The 20,545-nt window shown below is 47.0% G+C and overlaps 1 protein-coding gene across 10 annotated transcripts in view; it reads left to right on the top strand.

Moving 5' to 3' along the window:
- The window catches only part of MTMR3 (myotubularin related protein 3), a 79,352-nt gene that overhangs the window by 47,146 nt on the left and 11,661 nt on the right, over window positions 1-20,545 (top strand). For all 10 annotated transcript variants that reach the window (XM_032706271.1, XM_032706262.1, XM_032706267.1 and 7 more), the window contains 9 exons: window positions 2,549-2,715; window positions 6,070-6,166; window positions 6,977-7,090; window positions 13,032-13,237; window positions 13,448-13,579; window positions 15,486-15,597; window positions 16,453-16,648; window positions 18,166-18,351; window positions 19,740-19,910. In XM_032706271.1, coding sequence (XP_032562162.1) covers window positions 2,549-2,715; window positions 6,070-6,166; window positions 6,977-7,090; window positions 13,032-13,237; window positions 13,448-13,579; window positions 15,486-15,597; window positions 16,453-16,648; window positions 18,166-18,351; window positions 19,740-19,910 — 1,381 coding nt within the window. The remainder of the gene's footprint in view (window positions 1-2,548; window positions 2,716-6,069; window positions 6,167-6,976; window positions 7,091-13,031; window positions 13,238-13,447; window positions 13,580-15,485; window positions 15,598-16,452; window positions 16,649-18,165; window positions 18,352-19,739; window positions 19,911-20,545) is intronic.

Below are 20,545 nucleotides of genomic sequence, written 5' to 3'. Positions count from 1 at the left end.
TTCCTTACTTACAGGACTTGATTTCCCTCAAAAGATTTTTTTTAAATGTCTGATTTTTATGGTATTTGGGCATTTTTGTGACGGGAGTGGGAGCAGGATGGGCTGTGTGTGCTGTGGTGCAGGACAGCAGCAAACCTTGGGCTGAGCCCCAGGTTTTGCTCTGAAATCAGTTTTAGTCTCACTGTGTTTTCCTGGCATTACAATCAGTTGTAGTATATTGCTTCAATAAATCATAGATATATCAATATCTACATATCAACAGATAGAGAGGTGGATAAAAGCATCGACACACACAATGCTTAGGGAAGTGTTTAATTGGGATTTGGGGTTTGGAGGGTTAAACTGTGGGCTTGGGGAGCTCTGTGCCTTCAGCCACCCTGCATTTTCAGCACCTGTGAGGGTACAGTCACTGTCCTAAAGGCATAGTAACCTACTGGGAAAAAAAGGAGGGAATAAGGTAAAAGAAAGTGAGGGAATAAGGAAATCCAGGTCTGCAGCCAGCAGAGCAGACAGGTCATGGAGAGGAGCAGTCACTGCTCTGTCCTTCAGCAGCCTCCAGAGCCTGAGCCAGGACTCTCTGAGCCACCAAGCCTCAACTACAGCTATTTTTATTTTTTTTTTTTTTTTTACTTTTCTGCTGCAGAAATTGATTTTGATCTATGAACTTTAATTAAGGAGAAAGGAACATTTATTTTTGATTAAATGTTTGCTGGCAGTACCTTTTGTATAATGAAATGAGCCCCAGTCATCTCTGAGCACTCAAAATCTTTAACAGGTCAGCTGCTTCCTGAAATGCTCTTTTTCTCACCAGGACTGATTTTACTTTAGAAGTAATATTTAGTTTAATTTGAATCCAGTATTTAACTTCCTCTTCCCTTGTAGCCCTTGACATTTAAGAAAGTCACCCTTCCTCTCTACATTAATTTGTTTTTTTTTCTTCAGTAGTAGAATGACTACAAATTATTTGTATTTATGCCCTTCCTTATGAATTTCCCTTCAAAATTGCATCTCCAAGACTGTGGACTTGGTGGGACTGTTGGCAGATGGTGAAGTGTGGGGCTGAGACAGCAGATTTTGAACATTTTCATGTTCTTTTTCATAAGCAAAGTTTGTATTTTCAGTACTAGAGTTCAAGTGAAGACAGTACCAATTATTTGCACCACTAACTTCAAAGGAATTTAGAGAATTTAGGGTGAGATGTATCTTGTCTGAGTATGGATATTTAATAGAGAATGATCCAGTCCAAGCAAGGAGTCTGGGCTTGCTTTATACTCAGTGATGGGAAATAAAAAACCACCTCAGGCTGCAGTTCCTCACAGCTCTGCAGAGATGTTGGATGTGTCTTTCCCATCCACTGCCTGGCCCTGAGCTCTCTGCAGGTGGGGGGGAGTAAATGTGCCCCCAGGGAATGCAGGTGCCATCCTTACCCAGGAGCACTGCAGGGCTCAGACTGAGCCTGGGAATACTCAGGGAATGTTTAATAACTGGGAAATTGGAGGGAAATCTATCAGAGCAAAATAAAACACTGGTTTATTCCCACCCTCTACAGTAAAAGGGTCCAGGAATCCCCTTTGAAAAGACAAGCTAATGCAATTTTACTGCACTGCTTTGAAGATTAGTTTCTCCTGTGCAGGCAATATTCTCACCAGTTGTTGTTAGTCTGTAATGTTGGGCAAAGCTCAGTTTGAAACACGTGGTTTGTGCTTCCCACCGAGACCAGAAGGAGAAGGCTTTGGAAGGGACCTTAAAGCTCATCCAGTCCCACTCCCTGCCATGGGCAGGGACACCTTCCACCAGCCCAGGTTGCTCCAAGCCCCGTCCAACCTGGCCTTGGACACTTGCAGGGATCCAGGGGCAGCCACAGCTTCTCTGGGCAACCTGTGCCAGGGCCTCCCTACCCTCACAGGGAAGGATTTCTTCCCAGTATCCAATCTATTCCTGCCCTCTGGCAGTGGGGAGCCATTCCCTGTGTCCTGTCCCTCCATGCCTTGTCCCCAGTCCCTCTCCAGCTCTCCTGGAGCCCCTTTAGGCCCTGCAAGGGGCTCTCAGCTCTCCCTGGAGCCTTCTCTTCTCCAGGTGAACCCCCCCAGCTCTCCCAGCCTGTTCTTGTTTACAGGACTGTGATTATGGTTACAAGATATAGATTAGAGTGTATGTGGTAGTTTTCTGAGTTTCCACCTGAGTCCAGCAGTCAGAAGTCTCTGGAACACGTTCCTGTCTCTGACCTCAGTGATCTGGTCCTTGGTTTTGTAGTTAACACGTGCACAAACATCCCCCTCATTGCTGGCAGAGCACAGCCCTGGTTACTCACAGCCACAGGACCTTGCTGCTCACAGTTAATCCTGACTCCCTAAGTGTGTTTCTTCTCTAATATCCACAGGTTTCCTTTTTACTGTCCATTGGAATGTACATGGAAGCAGAACTAGGTTGTCCCTAAGATATTTATTCTCACTCCCCCCTTTCACAGAGGTTTCCATGCTCAGCCTGTCATTCCCAGCCTGCCATCTGTCCCTGCAAATTCACCAGGGGATGTTTGTTTGTGGCACAGGTGTCAGTTCTCCACCTTTGAGCAGTGCCAGGACTGGCTGAAGCGGCTCAACAATGCCATCCGCCCGCCCGCCAAGATCGAGGACCTGTTCTCCTTCGCCTACCACGCCTGGTGCATGGAGGTCTACGCCAGTGAGAAGGAGCAGCACGGGGACCTGTGTCGGCCAGGTACTGGGAACAGTCCAGGGATCAGCCCAGGGCAAAGCAGCTCCTCGATATCTCCTGCAATTATTGTGGTGGGTGTGATTCCACAGAGTCACAGGATGTGCTGAGTTGGGAGGGACCCACAAGGATCATCCAGTCCAACCCCTGGCCCTGCACAGGCCCAGCCCCAAGAGTCACCCCCTGTGTCCCAGAGCATCATCCAAACCCTCCTGGAGCTCTGGCAGCCTTGGGGCTGTGCCCACTGCCCTGGGGAGCCTGGGCAGTGCCCAACCAGCCTGTGGGGGAAGAAGCTTTGCCTGAGATCCAACCTGAGCCTGCCCTGACACAGCTCCAGCCATTCCCTGGCTGCTGTCCCTGGTCCCCCCAGAGCAGAGCTCAGTCCCTGCCCCTCCTCTGCCCCTGCCCAGGCACTTGGAACTGCACTGAGGTCTCCCCTCAGTCTCCTCTGCTCCAGCTCAACACACCAAGTGCCCTCAGCTGCTCCTCATTCCTCTTTATATTCACCACAGCAGCAACTTTGAGTCTAAACCATGTGGTGTTGGTTGTGCCATGTTTTTTGTGACTGCCTGGAACAGTGGTTTCCAGCATGGATGTTGAGGAGCAGGAGGTGAAGGAGATGGGAGCCCCTGAGCTGTTCCTGATCTTCATTCCCAGCCACAGCACTGGGATGTATTTTAGTGCAGTACCGTCCTTGCTGGAGGATTTTCGAAGCCCACAAGTAAATAAAAGCTAAAAATTGGGATGCTGGTGGTTGTAGCACTTGTTTGAATATAAGAAATTTGATTTCTAGGCCTCTGCAGTCTCTGGTCACTCACAATTCACTGCCTGAGGGAAGTGTCCCAGTTGTCAGGCTGAGTGATGTTCCTGGCATTCTGTCCTTGTTCCTGAGGTTTCTCTGGAGCTGGGCACACTGTCATGCCTTCAGTGCCTGAGGAAGAGCAGTGAACAGGGAGCACACAGGTGAAGGAGGAGCTCCTTGGCTCCTGTTCCTGCACATCACACACTTCCTCAGCAGCTGCTGGAAAATGGCAAAAAAATCCTCAGGGCAGAATTTCATACCCAGGGCTTCTCCCTCCTCACTAAATTCAGGAAATGGGAGATAGCAGACATGTGGAAGCATTGCTGGGTCTCCTTGTAGCCTCTTTCCTCACTGAAACAGGTGGGCTTCAGCCTAAGGCTGGGTTAGGATAATCAGGGAATCATGGAATGGTTTGGATTTGAAGGAACCTTAAAGCCCATCTCGTTCCACCCCTGCCGTGGGCAGGGACACCTTCCACCAGCCCAGGATGCTCCAAGCCCTGCCCTGCCTGGCCTTGGACAATGCCAGAGAGAAGAAGGAGCATTTATGTTTTTATTTAAAAACTTCTACCAATCAAGTTTTTTCTTTTCTTCAACATAGCTTTATCTTCCTGTAGCTGCCTCTTCCTGGGGGTGGATATTCTCCTTCACAGAGCTGAGTTATAGTTAAGTCACTGTGAATGTTGGTGGAGAAGTTAATCCCAAGACGTTTGTAATTTCTCTTTCACATCCAAGCAGCCCATTATTTGGCAGATTTGTACAAAAAGACTAAATTGCTTCAAAATCCATCTGAGTATCAACTTCAGGGGAAAAGCTATGTTAACAATGTATGTAACAGAGATCTGAGCTGTGGCTCAGGATCAGCTCTTATAGCCAGGAGAGATAAGTCCATAAAATGTCCAGCTTGTTTTTCCTGTGATTTTGAGAGTGGATTGGGATGCTTCTAAATATTATCCATCTTGACTCAAAGTGCCTCTTAAAATGCCAGCATTTCAGGAGGAATGGACAGGATGTTAAGGCTGGGGTTTCATTTCTCAGAGGAAAACCTGGGATTTCCCAGGAGCTAAAAATTAGGAGGGGAAAATCAAACAGAATATTTCATTTTCATGGAGTTTTATGTGTTTCTCTTAAAACCCTCCAGGGCTATGCAGCATTGATTGGGGATATTTCCAGTATTCTCATTTGCTATCCAAAAAAACCTCCTCAAGGATGGATCACAGGTTTTAAAGACCATTCCTCAGAGCAGGTGATGGTGAAGCCCATCCTCAGTGCTGCAGGAGCATCTGCTGCTCCAGTCAAAGGGTTTGTGGGATTTTTAAATAAAACAGTCTCTAAGGACACCTTCCACTAGCCCAGGTTGCTCCAAGCCCATCCAGCCTGGCCTTGGACACTTCCAGGGATCCAGGGGCAGCCACAGCTTCTCTGGGCAACCTGTGCCAGGGCCTCCCCACCCTCACAGGGCAGAATTCCCTCCCAGTGTCTGCCCTCTGTGTTTATCTCTAATTGTTCTGTGATGCCACATTAAAAAATCGTTCCAGACATGTGCATTTACATCTTTGAGCTAAATGTGTATCTACAGATATCTGGGGGATTGAAAGACTTTAAGGGTTTTCTGAAATATTTAATGGAAAGATGTAATACTTAAAGCATTAATTTTGCAGCAGATTTCTGGCCCCTGTTGGGTGCTGCTCTGCCTCAGGATTTAATGACACAGTAATTTAAAGAGACAGGCAATGGATGGACTTTCAGAATCACTTGATTTAGTGTTGCTCTCAGGCTCATTAAATTTAGCACATTTCTTGGCTCTGGAAACCTGGAAATTTTGTCTAATTCTCTAGAATTTAATAACTGTCAGAATAGTTATTCTTTACTGCCACTGTATATTTTTGCAATTGTTTTTTGATACTTTTTTAAAAAGTCTCTAGGAAATAAATTGGGCTCATTCCACTTCCTTTAATGTATTAATCCAGGAATTTATGAGGATCTTGTGACTGATATTTATGCATTTTACCTTCCTATCTCCACATGACTCATGGAGGAATAATATCCAATTTGTGGACAGAAAACTGAGGTGCAGGATAAGTGACAGGACTTGCCTCCAGCCATAGAGGAAACCTGGGGCTGGAGTTGGATATTCCATGTTGACTACCCACGTTCCAGAGCACATTCCAGGTCTCAGCCCCTCACCAGAGCTTCACATTCTTCTCATTGATACAAAATTCTTCTGAACTTCACAAAATAAGAACCCCTATTTTTTTTCCCCTGAAACTCCTGATGTATCTAAATTCCTTCTGCTGTTGTGCTCGAGTCTGGCTTGCAGTGTTACTGTTTTACATGAATTTCCCCAAATTGGTAATTTCAGGAAATTACCGTGTTGGACTTTGGCATTCCTGGAGAGTTGGCCATGGAGAGCCAGCAGTGCAGTTGTCCAAGTGAGGCTGTGAAATGCAGCTGGCTTTGCACTGACTGATGTGCTGGTTTTCTCTTGGGTATTTTGTGAAGTGGGAATCTTAATTTCTTCTTTCCCATTCATTTTCTCCCTCTGCTCTTGCTCCCCAGGAGAACACGTAACTTCCAGGTTTAAGAACGAAGTGGAGCGGATGGGGTTTGATATGAACAATGCCTGGAGGATTTCCAACATCAATGAGAAGTACAAGTGAGTACTTGGCAGATTCACAGCCAAATGGCAGCTCAAAACACTGATTTTTTTATGGCAGATTAGTGGAACTTTTTTCAAGTTCTACAGTTCTTAATACAGGCCAATTGGAATTATGATTTTTTGTTGTTTTATAGAAAATATGCTTTCAATTATTGAATATTTTATTAACTGATATGAATTTTTCAGCTTAGAAATCCCAGATTTTGGTGTGCTTGCTGGAGGACATCTCAGAGAATTCTAAGGGAAGAAAAGGGGATCTTAAGGGAGCAAAGAGTGGAGTTTGAACTTTTATAAACCATTTTTTATTGTGTCTTGTTCTCTAACTTATTACAAAGACATGTATTAAAGAAAAAACAGGTTTGAAGGAGGTAAGTTTGCAAAGGCTGAAAATAAGAGAAAACACTTTCTGAGGTCCTGAAAGCCCAGACAAAAGTCCTCTGTGGGCTCTGGAGCAGAGGAAGGTGCTCCTGGATCCTCCTGGTGGGACAGGGTGTTGTGGCTGCTCCCTGCTCCAGCTCAGAGCTAAACCAGCTGGAACTCTGTGTGATGGAACACCTTTCCTTGCTCTGCCTCTGCAGGGTAATGCCTTGCAGCTGGTGCAGGAAGAATTCCTGCCTTGGTCTCCAGAAATCCCGAGAAGGAAGAATAGCCATTCCTTACACACTTAACACTGGAGAAGGAGGAATTTATTGACAGGCAGTGAAACAAATCAGCAAAAGGGGCTGCACAGTGTCAGTTCTTACACTGCCAAGGGTGCAGCTGCTCTGTGTCACTAATGTCCCACCCTGTGCACCCCTTTTCCCCCAGGCTGTGTGGCAGTTACCCCCAGGAAATCATAGTTCCCGCCTGGATCACGGATAAGGAGCTGGAGAGTGTGGCAAGCTTCCGGTCCTGGAAGCGCATCCCTGCCGTGGTGTACAGGTGAGGCCCCTGCAGGTGCACCAGCTGCCTGGAAGTGGGGGGTTCTGGCAAATAAAAGCTGAAATAAGGTGTAAGTGGGAATTTGGGCTGGTAATAAAAGGTGTTCAGGCTCCCCTGGGTGAGGCAGAACCTGCTACATGTTCACTCTGAGAGGGAATGATGGTTTGCATTTTGAATTCCAAACACATACTGCAGGAGCACTCGGCATTTGCATCTCCTGCAAATCATTGCTGGGGCAGTCACCCCAGTTAAGATTGATTTTTAAGTTTTTTTGATATGAAAATGAAAAAATGTAAGATGAAGACCTTGGTGATAAATGGCCTCCCTGGCTGGGTGTGCCTTTGGCTTTTCTCTGACTCTGACCTGGCTAATTCTCAGACTGCAGCATAAAGAAGGACAAATACCAAAATTACTTGAAGGAGATATAACACTCAAATTAAAAATTAGTACATGGTTTAGATCTATCTATATATTTTGGATAGTTTTCACTAGACAGCCTCTTGCTTAGACTGAGTCCGGAAACTCTCCATATAAAATTACTTTTCTGAAATACTGGGGTTTTGACAGCTTCTTTAGGAAGAAATATATTTCAGCATCTGTTTTTTCAAATATTCTGGATTATGTGGATATTCTGTGGCTGTCCCATCCTTGAAAGTGCTCAAGGCCACGTTGGACGGGGCTTGGAGTAACCTGGGCTGGTGGCAGGTGTCCCTGCCCATGGCAGGGGGTGGAATGGGTCCCTTCCAACCCAAACCATTCTGAGATTCTATAAACCTGTCGTTTAACACCTTGGCCCCTTCCCTGGTGTGATTATCCTCCCATAAATCTTTAAAATCTCTTTAAAAAATCAGATGACAAAGGGATCAAAAAGATAATGAGTACTGTTGATGCCCTAAGCCTGCCTTGCCACCCATTCCTTGGGATCAACTGCAGGCTGACTGTGGAGAGCAGGAAACTTGGCAAATCCATAATCCTGGGTGGGAGCAGTGAGGGCAGAGAGCTCTGGGCCACAAAACACTGTTTACCCAGCTGAAGGTTCTTGTCTTGGGAAAGGAGAACAAATTGGCTTGTGGCAGCAAACCATTATCTTTAAATCCTCCTGTCTTCTCTCCCTTGCCTTCCAAACAGCACAGGGGTTTAGAATGGTTTCTTTTGGAATGGTGAGGAGTTGTTCCATCCTCTGCTCAGCTCTGGGAGGGGGGAAAACTGCCTTCCAGCATATGCTGACTTTTAAAAATGTAGATATTTTGTTATTATGGTGCTATATATAATATATATATGTATAAAAGAGAACAGTGTGATTTCTCTGTGGGTCGAGGTCAGCTTTGCATGCTGCATTTCCGTCCACTTTGGGCCTTTTCTGCAGTTGTCACATAATTAGGGGACACCCTACCTGCAAACACAGGGCAGCTTCCCTCCTCCTGTCACCCCTGCACACAGGGAAAGCACTTTGTTCTTATTCCTGGGAGCAGCCTGCATTCCAGGGATTTATGGGAGAGCAATTTGAAAGTCAAAAGACCACAGAGACTGAAATTGTCCTGTCCCTGCCTCCAGTTCTGTGCAGTTCTGCTGAGGCTCTCTGTGGTAAATCACAGCTGCCTTTTCATTGCCAGTCTTCAAATCAGGGAGAGAAAAGTGTTTCTATTATTTTGACTTCTTTTTTCTTTTTTTTTATTTGACATTTAGTAATAGATTTTTCAAGACATCCAGTTCATCATTCTGGGCTCTAATTGAGCTCACAGCAGGGAGTGGATGATGATCCATAGGATTTCAAGGCCAGGTTGGACGGGGCTTAGAACTACCTGGGATAGTGAAAAGTGTCCCTGCCCATTGCAGGGAGTGAGACTGGATGGGCTTTAAATCCCTTCCAACCCAAACCATTCTGTGACTGGAATTCCGTGTATAGTTTTATATATATATATCTCCATAAAAACAGCTTTTTCTTACTCTTGGAGGAGTAAGAAACAAAACCTTATTCAGTATTTTTTATCCATTAAAGATGATTTGGGGACTTAATGATTTTAGTTACATTATTGATGACAGTAATTAATCTCTTTTTGCTTTACTTCAGGGGGAAAAAGAGTAATAGTGAATTTTAAAAAAATTAGTCCAAAGACTTGTCTCAGATGCTGAACAGTGGGACAGAGAGACCAGAGACAGCCCCTGACAACCACAAATTCCCTGTCCTTGTAAAGCAGTCGGGGCTGAAAAGCAGAACAAACAGGGCTGAATTTGGAGACAAACATCAGGAGATACTCCTGGAGATTGGACTGTCAGGAGTGTTGCTTCTGTTCTCTGATCAGATTTCCACAGAAATCTCACACCCACTCTCTGCAGTTTTGCTCAGTGTTTACAATTTTTTAAACCTCTTCACATATTTTATGAGGTCACAGAATCCCCGACCGGTTTGGGTGGGAAGGGACCTTAAAGCTCATCCAGTTCCATCCCATGGGCAGGGACACCTTCCACTAGCCCAGGTTGCTCCAAGTCCTTTCCAACCTGGCCTTGGACACTTCCAGGGATGGGGCAGCCTCACCTCTCTGGGCAACAATAGTTTATGTGGATAAATCTGGCCTGTGACATGGATTTTGTAGCTTCCTTGTTTTGGCCACAGAAAATCAGTTTTAGAGAGAAGGCTCTTGGGATTTTGTGAAAAGACACTAGAGAGGATTTCCTATCTTCTGGAAAGAGCATCCTAAGCTCAGACAACCTCTCTGGACGTTGGCTGTGTGGAAGGTGTCCTTTTGCCTTGCCCACTGCTGAAGGGGAGCACCCACCCAGGCAGGTCCTGCTGGCACAGGGAATGAAGGCACGTGGAGAACTGCCCTGTTCCCTCCTTGCTCAGTTCTGTCCCTGAATTGCTGCCGTGGGTTTCCCATTCCCAGTGCTGGGAGTTCAGTAATGCAGCACAGGGAGCAATTCAACCCTCCTTAGTCCTCCTGCTCTGTAGTTACAAGGACTTGGGGGATTTATTGTTGTGCTCAAAGGTGGTTTGATCACGGGGGGGTTAAGCCTGTGCAGAGTTGTACGTACATCCTACAGCCATACAACAGCTTGTAAAGGGCTTTAGAGCTGCCTAATGGGGGGTTACTCCTTGGTTTCTGCAGGGGGGCTGCGTGTTGATGTGTCTCTAGTGAGGGAGTTTGCAGGGGAGGTTTTGCTTTAAGTTTTTTAAATCTGTTTTTTTGGTTCCTGAGCTCTGAGTGACACCATCTTATCCCCAGGGACCTTGGAAGCACTGGCTGTCTTTTATCCCAGTGACCAGTCCAGTTGGAATGAATGTGATTCCTCAGACTTCCCATGCCCCCTAAATAGAATTGTTTGCTGATTTCTGCTGGTACATCTGAACGTGGCATATTTGCGTGGGATAGGAGTGTTTGAGCTTCACAGCCACCAACGAGCTCAATGTCTGGCCTAGTGATTCTTTATTATTTGGGGTATAATGCGAGGCAAGAACCTGGAGATGAAAACCTAACTGTTTATGAACCTGTGAAAATGGATCTGCAGCAGGTAGTAATGAAATCTGGGAGAACATATGGAAAAATAAATGAGCTGCTCTGTTCAAAATAGATTTCTTACACGTCTAATGATGTTTTATTTTCTTTTATTATTTGCGCAAGCATAGCGGGGAACAGGGTGGCCTTTCAGTGATTGGCACGGATTTTTTGCTGAACTCATTTGCTATGGATAGAGCTGTTTCTGAAAGGCTATTAATTCCAGCAGAAATCCATTTCCCTGTGCCGGCAGTCGGCTGGCACCTGGTGCAAGTGCCGTGGCTCCGCATCGCCTTCCCTCCGCTTCAGCTAACGCGGCGTGTCAGCTCCTTCCTCTCACCGAGGGGATTTTACGTGAAACAATTATACAAGCCCCGTGGAAAATACTTAAAACACCATATCACAGCCTGTTTTGTGACGGGAGGGCCCTGCCCCGCGGAGCCGTGTCCCGCTGGATGGGGAGCGGGAGGCGGCGGCGCCCACGGGTGCCCGCGGGGACACTGCGGAGGAGGTGCTGCACAGCCCCCGGGGGGACAGCTCTGACAGCACATCACACACCAGCCTGTCACACCCACAGACAGCCCTCAGAGTGCTCACAGGGAGAAGGGGAAGATGGAAAGCTTTGGGGGGGTTGTCTTCCTGTGCAGGGCTGGCGGAGTCGGCTGTTCAGATGTGCTGAAGGGTTGTGCTGAGCCTTCACTGCTCTGGTGTTCCTTGATTAGAGGGAATCGAGCAACTCCTGGTTGCCCTGAGGCTGAGATGGGCAGTTTGTTTGCAGGAAGGCTCTAAAATCCTTTGCTGCATCGTAACCTGTAGGAGCTGTAATTGGCAGGTGTGTGCTTTGGAAATGGGGGTTGTGCTGGGACTCCTGAGCAAGAGCAGCAGAGGCAGCTCTGCTGGAAGGGATGTGTTCCCACAAATCCACCGCTGTCCTGGGCTCACTCCACAGCGTGGGCAGCAGGGCAGGGGGATTCTGCCCCTCTGCCCCCTCAGGTGAAACCCCTCTGCAGAGCTGCCTCCAGCCCTGGGAACAGCACAGGGAGGACGTGGAGCTGCTGAAGCAAATCCAGAGGAGGACACGGAGACACTCCCAGGGCTGGAGCCCCTCTGCTCTGGATCCAGGCTGGGAGAGCTGGGGGGGTTCACCTGGAGAAGAGAAGGCTCCAGGGAGAGCTGAGAGCCCCTTGCAGGGCCTAAAGGGGCTCCAGGAGAGCTGGAGAGGGACTGGGGACAAGGGATGGAGGGACAGGACACAGGGAATGGCTTCCCACTGCCAGAGAGCAGGGACAGATGGGAGACTGGGAAGGAATTGTTGGCTGTGAGGGTGATGAGGCCCTGGCCCAGGTTGCCCAGAGAAGCTGTGGCTGCCCCTGGATCCCTGCAAGTGTCCAAGGCCAGGTTGGACGGGGCTTGGAGCAACCTGGGCTAGTGGGAGGTGTCCCTGCCCATGGCAGGGTGTGGAATGGAATGAGCTTTAGGGTCACTTCCCATCCAAACCATTCCATAATGGTTTGCAGGTCATTTAAAGAGAGAAGCACAGTGTGTGGATGAATGGAGGGATATTTCAGCTGGGACATGAGGCAGGGAGTGAACATCTCTGGGTGTCCTGTTCTCAGCATTGTTGCCTCACTGTGTGGCCTCAGAGAAGTTGTATCTCTGCTGCTCTGGCTGCTCCCTCTGTACCCACAGCCAGGCTTCCTTGGTCCAGGGCTGAGCTCCCTGAACTGAGGGGCTGCTGGGCAAGGTCAAGGAGAAGGTTGTTACTCCCAGCTGCAAATGCTTCAGTGAATGGGCAATCTCAGAGCTGGTGGCAGCAGTGGGATGTGCCAGCACAGAGGCAGCAAGTGGAATTACTGTGATCAGATGTTTCAGTCCTCTTTTTATAATAGATTGTAGGGGAGAGTTTTTAAATCTTTTTCAGATCATGTTTGCAATGGTTCAATGAGTTTTAATTATTTCATATTACATGTAGTACAAGAAGCTGGGTCTTTAAGGAAATAACTCTTCAGACGTGTAAAAAAATGTGATTTTTTTAATGTCACTCCCCAGGAGTTGAGAGCCATGTTCAGGGTGGGGGTGTTCCTCATTTATCTGCCATCCAGCAGGTGTTGAATTCCTCTGGAATGCCTCACCTGCTGTTCCAAAATGCTCCCCAGCCTTCACTGACCAACAGGCCACAATATTGAGCAAGAAGATGCTTTGTTTTCTCTTCCTGACCTTGCTTTGACTTTCCCCTTTGAGTGACTGTGTTCTCAGTCAGCATTTGGAAGGGAAGCACCTGGAATACGCTACCACCAACTCCCAGGTTGGATAACTGCTGGACAGTGGCGAGGTCCCCCGTGGGAATTAAGATACCGCAGCACACCAGTGAAGTTTTCGTGCCCTCTGGATCCTTTTCATCCTGATCCTTCAACTTATGTTGGTTTTGTTCTTCCTTCCCCTTCCAGGCACCAGAGCAATGGGGCAGTGATCTCCCGCTGTGGGCAGCCCGAGGTCAGCTGGTGGGGCTGGAGGAACGCCGACGACGAGCACCTCGTCCAGTCCGTGGCCAAGGCCTGCGCCTCGGACTCGAGGTCCAACAGCAACAAACTGATGAATGGGAATTGTTCCAGAGATTTCTCCAATGGAGGGGACCTCTCTGATGTGGAGTTTGGTAAGTCTGTCACTGTTACTTTTCTGTGAGGGGCAGAGCTTTATGTAAAAGATTAATCTCCCGTGCTGGAACAGGTTGAATCCATTGTGTTCAGTCAGGCATTCTCCAGTTACTGTGTGCATGTGCATCGTGGAACTGAGCGAATCGTTTTGTGACCAAGGTCAGAAGTATCCTTTGAGTTCCTCACCAGTTGCATCTCCTCCCTCCCAGACTCCTCCATCTCCAATGCCTCGGGAGCAGAGAGTTTGGCAATTCAGCCCCAGAAGCTTTTGATCTTGGACGCGCGATCGTACGCGGCAGCCGTGGCCAACAGAGCCAAGGGGGGAGGCTGTGAGTGCCCAGGTGAGCAGCACTTCTTCTGCTTTCCATTCAGTTAATCAAAAGGATGTGCTCCAATGGAATTGCACTGATCCCCTTCAGGACAGCCTGTTTAACTGACCGTGGGGATGGAGGGCTGTTCATCTGTCTGAATGTTCTGGATCATAGCAGCCACCACCAGCCCTTCCAAAGGGCAGGTTTAGCTGTTAATTAAGGCTGTTCCCAGAGCATAAACCCAGCTGGTGACAGAGCTCAGTAAATGCTGAACTGTGTGGAACATGCTGATGAGCTCTCCCTTGCTGAGTCAAACATATAAACTAGAGAGAGACAAAGGTGTCCAGTGTGCTCATGGCTAAAAGCCCTGAACTTGTAAAACCCACTGGCTGCAGAGAATAATAGTACTCTAGAATGGTTGTGCAAAATACAGCTTTTCAGCAATTTTTCTAAAGCTGAAACATTTTTCAGCGTTTATATCATAACCAACTGCAATCTTGCTTCACCTTGCATGTGTAATACATTTGCAACACCACTTTGTGTTCTTTGGCACTTGTGCATTGGTGATTTTATAAACAAGGTGTTATTTATGGTCACTACTGGGTATGAATGCAGCCTGTTAAAATTCCATGGGTGGAGAGTCTGGAAAAAAATGCCAGACAGAAAAACTAGAGATAAGATAACAAAATCTCTTTTGACTGTGTGTTCTTGTTTTGGTCTTTGCTGCAGTAGCTGCTCTTTATGCAGTCACCAGTAAGGAAAGATGAAGTTTCCATTTAAAACCTCAAAATTACTAAATAATTCTGTATGAGAGAGTAAAATTTCAAACCAGAAAAGCAGAGCCTACAGGAAGTTTGATTTTCTTGTATATTGGTTCTTGAATTCTGTGTAGATTTTCAAACAGCTTGTCATCTTCAATAAATACTTGTATTGCTTTCTGCTGCTAAGTTTTCTGCTGGTATTGCCAAGTTTGCTTCATTCTCTGTATAAAAATAGCTCATTTATGCTGTGCTTTATTTTAGATATAACATAATTCAGTGTAAAGACCAAAAAATGCTGAAATTGTCTTGTGCAATCTGTGGCTGGAGTTACAGAGTCCGTTGCTAACAGGATGTTCTCTTTGGGTCAGCAGCTGTTGGGCTGATAAAGAGTTGGGAAATCAAATGATACAAAACATGCTCAGACTCCTGCATTTCCCTGTGCAAGCACTCAGTATCCCAGATTCTGCATCCTGATTATTTTTCTCCTGTAGAAACAGTCATTTTGACTATTGTGTCACCATTTTTGTGCAGACAGAAGCATCAAAACTAAATCTAGGAAAAACCATTGAACTGGTGTTTTTCTGGCTCTCCTTGGGTGCCCCCCTGAGCTGTGACCCTGTCTGCACATGAGCACATCCCATAGCAACATCCAAAGTAATTCCATAGATCTTCTGTTTTCCTGAACTTCCAGTATTTCTCACACATGTGATGCTTCCTCATAAAATTCCCCTCAGAAGAAAGCAGTGGATGGAGTAACCTTTCAGCCTTTCTGAGTGCTTAGGAAAAGCAATCTATGACTTGCATCCATAAATTACCAGTTAAATGTTATTTATGCTTTGCATCTTATGATGTTTCCCAGTCTTTACAGACACTCTGGGACCTGGAGCACAGGAATATCCCTATTCCCATAGGTTTGCACTCTGCTTTTTGTAACCTGGAGTGAAACATTGCGAGTAAATACAGCAGGACTTTGGTAAATGCTTCCTGTTTTGCTGGGCTGTGGTGTCATGCCTGGAATACCCACCGAGCTCCAAGGGCTGCTGTGTCCTTACAGAATAGCCATAAACAGATTATTTCATCTGTCCACAGCAACAGGGTTTGTTTTGATGAAAAAAAGCTTCTTTTAGAAATGCAGTTGTTTAGTTTCTTCCCTCTTCCTTGCCCTCTCCCTGCAGAGTATTACCCCAACTGTGAGGTGGTGTTCATGGGGATGGCAAACATCCATTCCATTCGGAAGAGCTTTCAGTCCCTGCGTCTGCTCTGCACACAAATGCCAGATCCAGGAAAGTAAGTGGATGTTTGGGCCTTGGGTGACATGTTTCTGCAGCCACGTTCTTCTGCTGCTGGTTTGGAAACTGAAATTCCGTGGGTTTTCCCCAGTGACTGTCCTGGCTGATAATGCTCAGCTGTATATTTTCATGTCCTTGGAGGTAGTTGGTTTACTGTGATTGACGTGACCCTGGAGAATTAGTTGTGAAATGATAGTGTAACTTTGGATGTTGATACCAGAGTGTTGCTGCTTCTGGTGGGCTTCTAAGCACTCACACTTAGGTTGACATGCTATTCCCAGCTCTTTAATATTCACATCTTGTCTCTCCTTTGGAAAATTCTGGCTGTGTTCCATGTTCCCCTCATTTATAGTGTCATTTCAAGAGAATATTTCATAGCCCTCCAGTGCTATGGGGTACCTACCCTGTAATGGCCCATCAAATCCGAAGCTTCTGAGCTTGGGTCTTCACTAGGACACTGGAGTTGTTAATTAAGGCTGTTCCCAGAGCATAAACCCGGCTGGTGACAGCGCTTAGGGAATGCTGAATTGTGTGGAACATGCTGATGAGCTTTCCCTTGCTGAGTCAAACATATAAACTCCCACTTACCTGTTTGGAAATTGCTGCTAAAGCCTTCCATGGTCTCAAAGTCGATCCAGACCTTCAGCTCATCCCAGAGAGTGGCAGTTCCTCAGGCAGACAGTGTGGCTTTGTTGCTCCACCCTGGGAGAGCATTAACGAGACGTAAATGAAAACTGCTCCTGCGTGCCACTCACAGCTTATTGAAACAGCAGCTTTGCTGTGATAAATTCAGAGATCCAAACCTGAAAGCATTTTAAAAGAGCAAAAACTGTCTTCCCTTGTTTTCCTCTAGTTGGCTGTCAGCTCTGGAGAGCACCAAGTGGCTGCAGCACTTGTCGGTGCTCCTGAAGTCGGCGCTGCTGGTGGTTCACGCCGTGGACCGGGACCAGCGGCCGGTGCTGGTGCACTGCTCCGACGGCTGGGACCGCACCCCCCAGATCGTGGCGCTGGCCAAGCTGCTGCTGGACCCCTACTACAGGACCACAGAGGTGGGTGATCCCTCTGGGAGGGCACTGGGGAGCTCAGGGCCTTGGCTGAGCAAACCTGGCTATAAATTACTGCAGTTCTTTCCGCTAAGGAAGGCACTAAAGCTGGCAGGAGTTAACCGACCACAGCCTGGGCGAACAGTCTGTAACTCAGACATTATATTCCCTTTGCTGTAACTGCACAGTCATGGTCTGTGCTTCCTCATATTTACCTCAGGAATATGGAGTACAAAGTGCTGCAACTGCAGTTTCCATTGCCCCACTGCAGGTTCTCAGCCAAGCGCTCAGACAAAGCCTTTCTCTTTGCTGGATTTCCCAAGTGCACAGCTTTCCAGTTTCACATTTTCCCTGTCCTCTGTCAGTTATATTCCTCCTGTTTTTTCAGCCTGAATTTTTTCCCCCATCACTTTGCAGCACTGTGGGACATGTTCTGGCTGGGTTCCATCTGCCAGCCCACGGGCAAGATGCCTTTGTTGTCCAGAACAGAACTCTGTGTCTGAACACTGCTGTGAGCTGCTGCTTAAAGCCTCACTCACACAGGGACCAGAGGCTTGAGCTGCAGCAAAGCCTTTTGGATCCTTTTTCACATGGGTTCTACAAGCTGGTTCTACCAGGGCAAAACATGCTGCTCTGGCCTGGGCACAGAGCCTCCTCCTGGTGCTCCAAGGAGTGCTGTCCCTCCTGTTCAGGGTGCAGAGTTCTGCTCTGCACACCCTGTGCCTTCCTTGTCATCCAGAGGAAACCATAAACTGCAGCTGTCTATGCCAGGATCAGAAATGTTGAGGAAAATGAGTCTTCAGCATTGCCACGTCTCACATTTCTCAGCTGTCAGCCATTATTTTGGCTCTGATCAAAGCCTTTGACTCAATAAAGGTTCTCTACAATTTTTCTTTCCTCCAAGAACCGAAACCTTCCTGCCCTGTGATGGATTTCAGGTCCTGTAAGACAAGGTGTCACATTCAGCTGCTCATCCAGGCACTGTTTGGGAATGTCTTTGCCCTTTTCATTTTCATGAGAAATCACTCAAGTGAACCTTTAATCAGCCTTGTGACTGGTGTACACCAGACAAGCACCTGCTCTCCCTGAGCTTGGATGTCCTGTTGTGGATTGTTTCCTTTCCTAACAGGCAGATCTGCCCATCATTTTCAAGGGAAAGCTTTCAAATGTCCTGTCCAAATGCTGGGTACCATGATCCAGATGGATTTGATCAAGATGAAGTTCCTGCTCGCCCCTGCCTGGAGAGATAGGGCTCATATCAGGATCCTCCCTGCCAGTCACTGAGGACTTAATCTGCCTTATTCCCTTTCCTGTTCATGTAGTTTGGGAATCCATACCTGTCCCAATTTCATTTCAGAGCACAGAGGCACTAAAGCAGCAAAGAGAAGTAATGAGCCCAGTGCTGAAGGGAAATAAGAGAGTGAGAGCACATCAATAAAGTGATTCCCACGAGTCTCAGACCATCTTAGAAAACGGAGCCAAAGGAAAACAGGAATTCTTCATCTGTCCTCTCGTTCCTGCAGGGTTTCCAGGTGCTGGTGGAGACAGAGTGGCTGGATTTTGGCCACAAGTTTGCAGATCGCTGTGGCCATGGGGAGAACTCGGATGACCTGAACGAGCGCTGCCCGGTGTTTCTGCAGTGGCTGGACTGTGTCCATCAGCTCCAGAGGCAGTTCCCTTGCTCTTTCGAGTTTAACGAAGCATTCCTTGTGAGTTGAGAGTTTTATAGACTCTTCTAAACCCGTGCTGGCGTCCCCAGAGCCTGGGGGGCTGCTTTTCCCACCTGTCTGTGACATTCTGGAAGTGTCCAAGGCCAGGTTGGATGGGGCTTGGAGCAACCTGCTCTAGTGGAAGGTGTCCCTGCCCATGGCAGAGGATGGAATGAGATGAGCTTTAAAGTCCCTTCCAACCCAAACCATTCTCTAAGCATGATAAAGGTAATGTCAAAGGTGCCCAGATACAGCAAACAAAATTATTTGTCTATTCCATGGGGTCTATTCATTCTTAAAACAGAAGCAGGACCCTTAAGGGTCCTTTTAGACTTAAAAGAAAGAAATTATATCAATTAAATATTCCCACCTAAGAGGTATAAAACATCCTCACAGCGTGAAAAAAATCATCCTTACTGGCAATACAAACCTCCCCCTGCTTTGATCATGTTTTGACTTGAAAACTCCTCCTCTAAAAACAACCTGCTCCATTCATTTTTTTTTTCAGTTTCTTTGCTGAAAATGAAAATGAAATTTTTCAGTTTCTGTGCTGAAAGGATATAGGAGCTGTGTTTATCTTCTCTGGAAGCAGACAGCTCTCCCATTAGGAATTCACCCAGGATGGTCAAAGTCAGTCCCTGGGTGTCTGGGGAAGTGGCAGTCATGGGCTGCAGGAGCAGTAATCTGAGAAGTAAAAGTTTTTATGAAGTGTCTGATCCACTGAGAGATTTAAGGCACATTCCTGTGATTGTGGCTGACTTGAATTACCACTTGCCAGCTCAGCCATGTAACCGAGTCCGTGGACGGTCCTGGCGTAACTCAGTTGTGAAATGAGATACAACAGGTAGTAACTGGCTTCACTTCACACTGCTGATCTCCAGGGGCTGGCAGAGAACATACCCGTGGTGTTCTGGCCTTTTTAGAGTAACCCCCTAATTTTTCAGAGTATTAAACTACTTGTCTTCATTTATCATCTGAATAATCCTAAGGAAGTCATTTATATGCCCAAAGTTAAGCTCACACTAAGCCATTTTGTTAGGCTGGGCCTACAGCACCGAGGGATTAATGATCAGTGTGTCTGGGGTGCATTAATGTTTTGTAGCACAGGAATCATGGGTTTGCCTGTCCTGCAGGGCATTGAGTTTGAATCAATGTGACCTTTATACTTGATTCTGAACAAATATTTTGTCTTTCTAGGTTATATTTTTTCCTGATTTTTTTTTAGTTATGATTTTCAAAGATTCCACTCCACTTGCATTCCTTTGTAAGGAGGTATGCAAAAAATGCTGTATATCGCGTGTCAGCCCTGGGAAGGGGGTTTGGTTGTGCAGAGGGAGGGTGAAGCTGATCTCTCGTGCCACCTGACACGTCTGAATTGCTCTGTGCAGGTGAAATTGGTGCAGCACACCTACTCCTGCCTCTTTGGAACATTCCTGTGCAACAATGCGAAAGAGAGAGGAGAGAAACACACTCAGGAACGGACCTGCTCCGTCTGGTCTTTGCTGCGGGCAGCAAACAAAGCCTTCAAAAACCTGCTCTACTCCTCCCAGTCGGAGTCTGTATGTATCCCCCTCCCCCTCCAGGGAGAGCCCTGGGGGCTCCCAGCTACAGTCCCCAGAAGGAGGGGGGTACCCTGAGAAAACACCCCAACAGTGGGACACGAGGAACGGGGGTTCAGCCACAACTGAGGCGGTGGCAGCCCCATCCCTGGAAGGGTTCAAAGCCAGGATGGGGCTTGGAGCAGCCTGGTCTTGTGGAAGGTGTCCCTGCCCATGGCAGGGGATAGAATTGGATGATCTTTAAGTTCCCTTCCCACCCAAACCATTCTGGGATTCTCTGAACTGTCACCGTGAACAGAGGGGTGTTTCCAGACCAGTGAGCTCAGCTCTCCCCACTGACATTCACCTTGGAACACTCAGCTCAGGCTGATGTTTCAAGTCTTGTGTTAATTTTGCTGATATTTGAGGAATGTCAAATGCCACCTCAGAAATTTCTCTGTGCTGGAAATGTGTTTTCTGGAACTAAATATTGTACTGTATTTTTTGTAGCAGAAAACATTTCAGTGTTTGATAAATAGACCTCTCTAGAGAACTAAACTGTGTCAGAGGAGTGACAGAAAATTGCCTGCAAACCTAGACACTATGTCTAAATTCATCTCAAAGCTAAACAGAAGAAGTAGCTCAGATTATTTGGT

Source organism: Chiroxiphia lanceolata, chromosome 18 (assembly GCF_009829145.1).
Source record: "Chiroxiphia lanceolata isolate bChiLan1 chromosome 18, bChiLan1.pri, whole genome shotgun sequence".
Classification (NCBI taxonomy): domain Eukaryota; kingdom Metazoa; phylum Chordata; class Aves; order Passeriformes; family Pipridae; genus Chiroxiphia; species Chiroxiphia lanceolata.
This window is presented reverse-complemented; position numbering and strand designations above follow the sequence as displayed.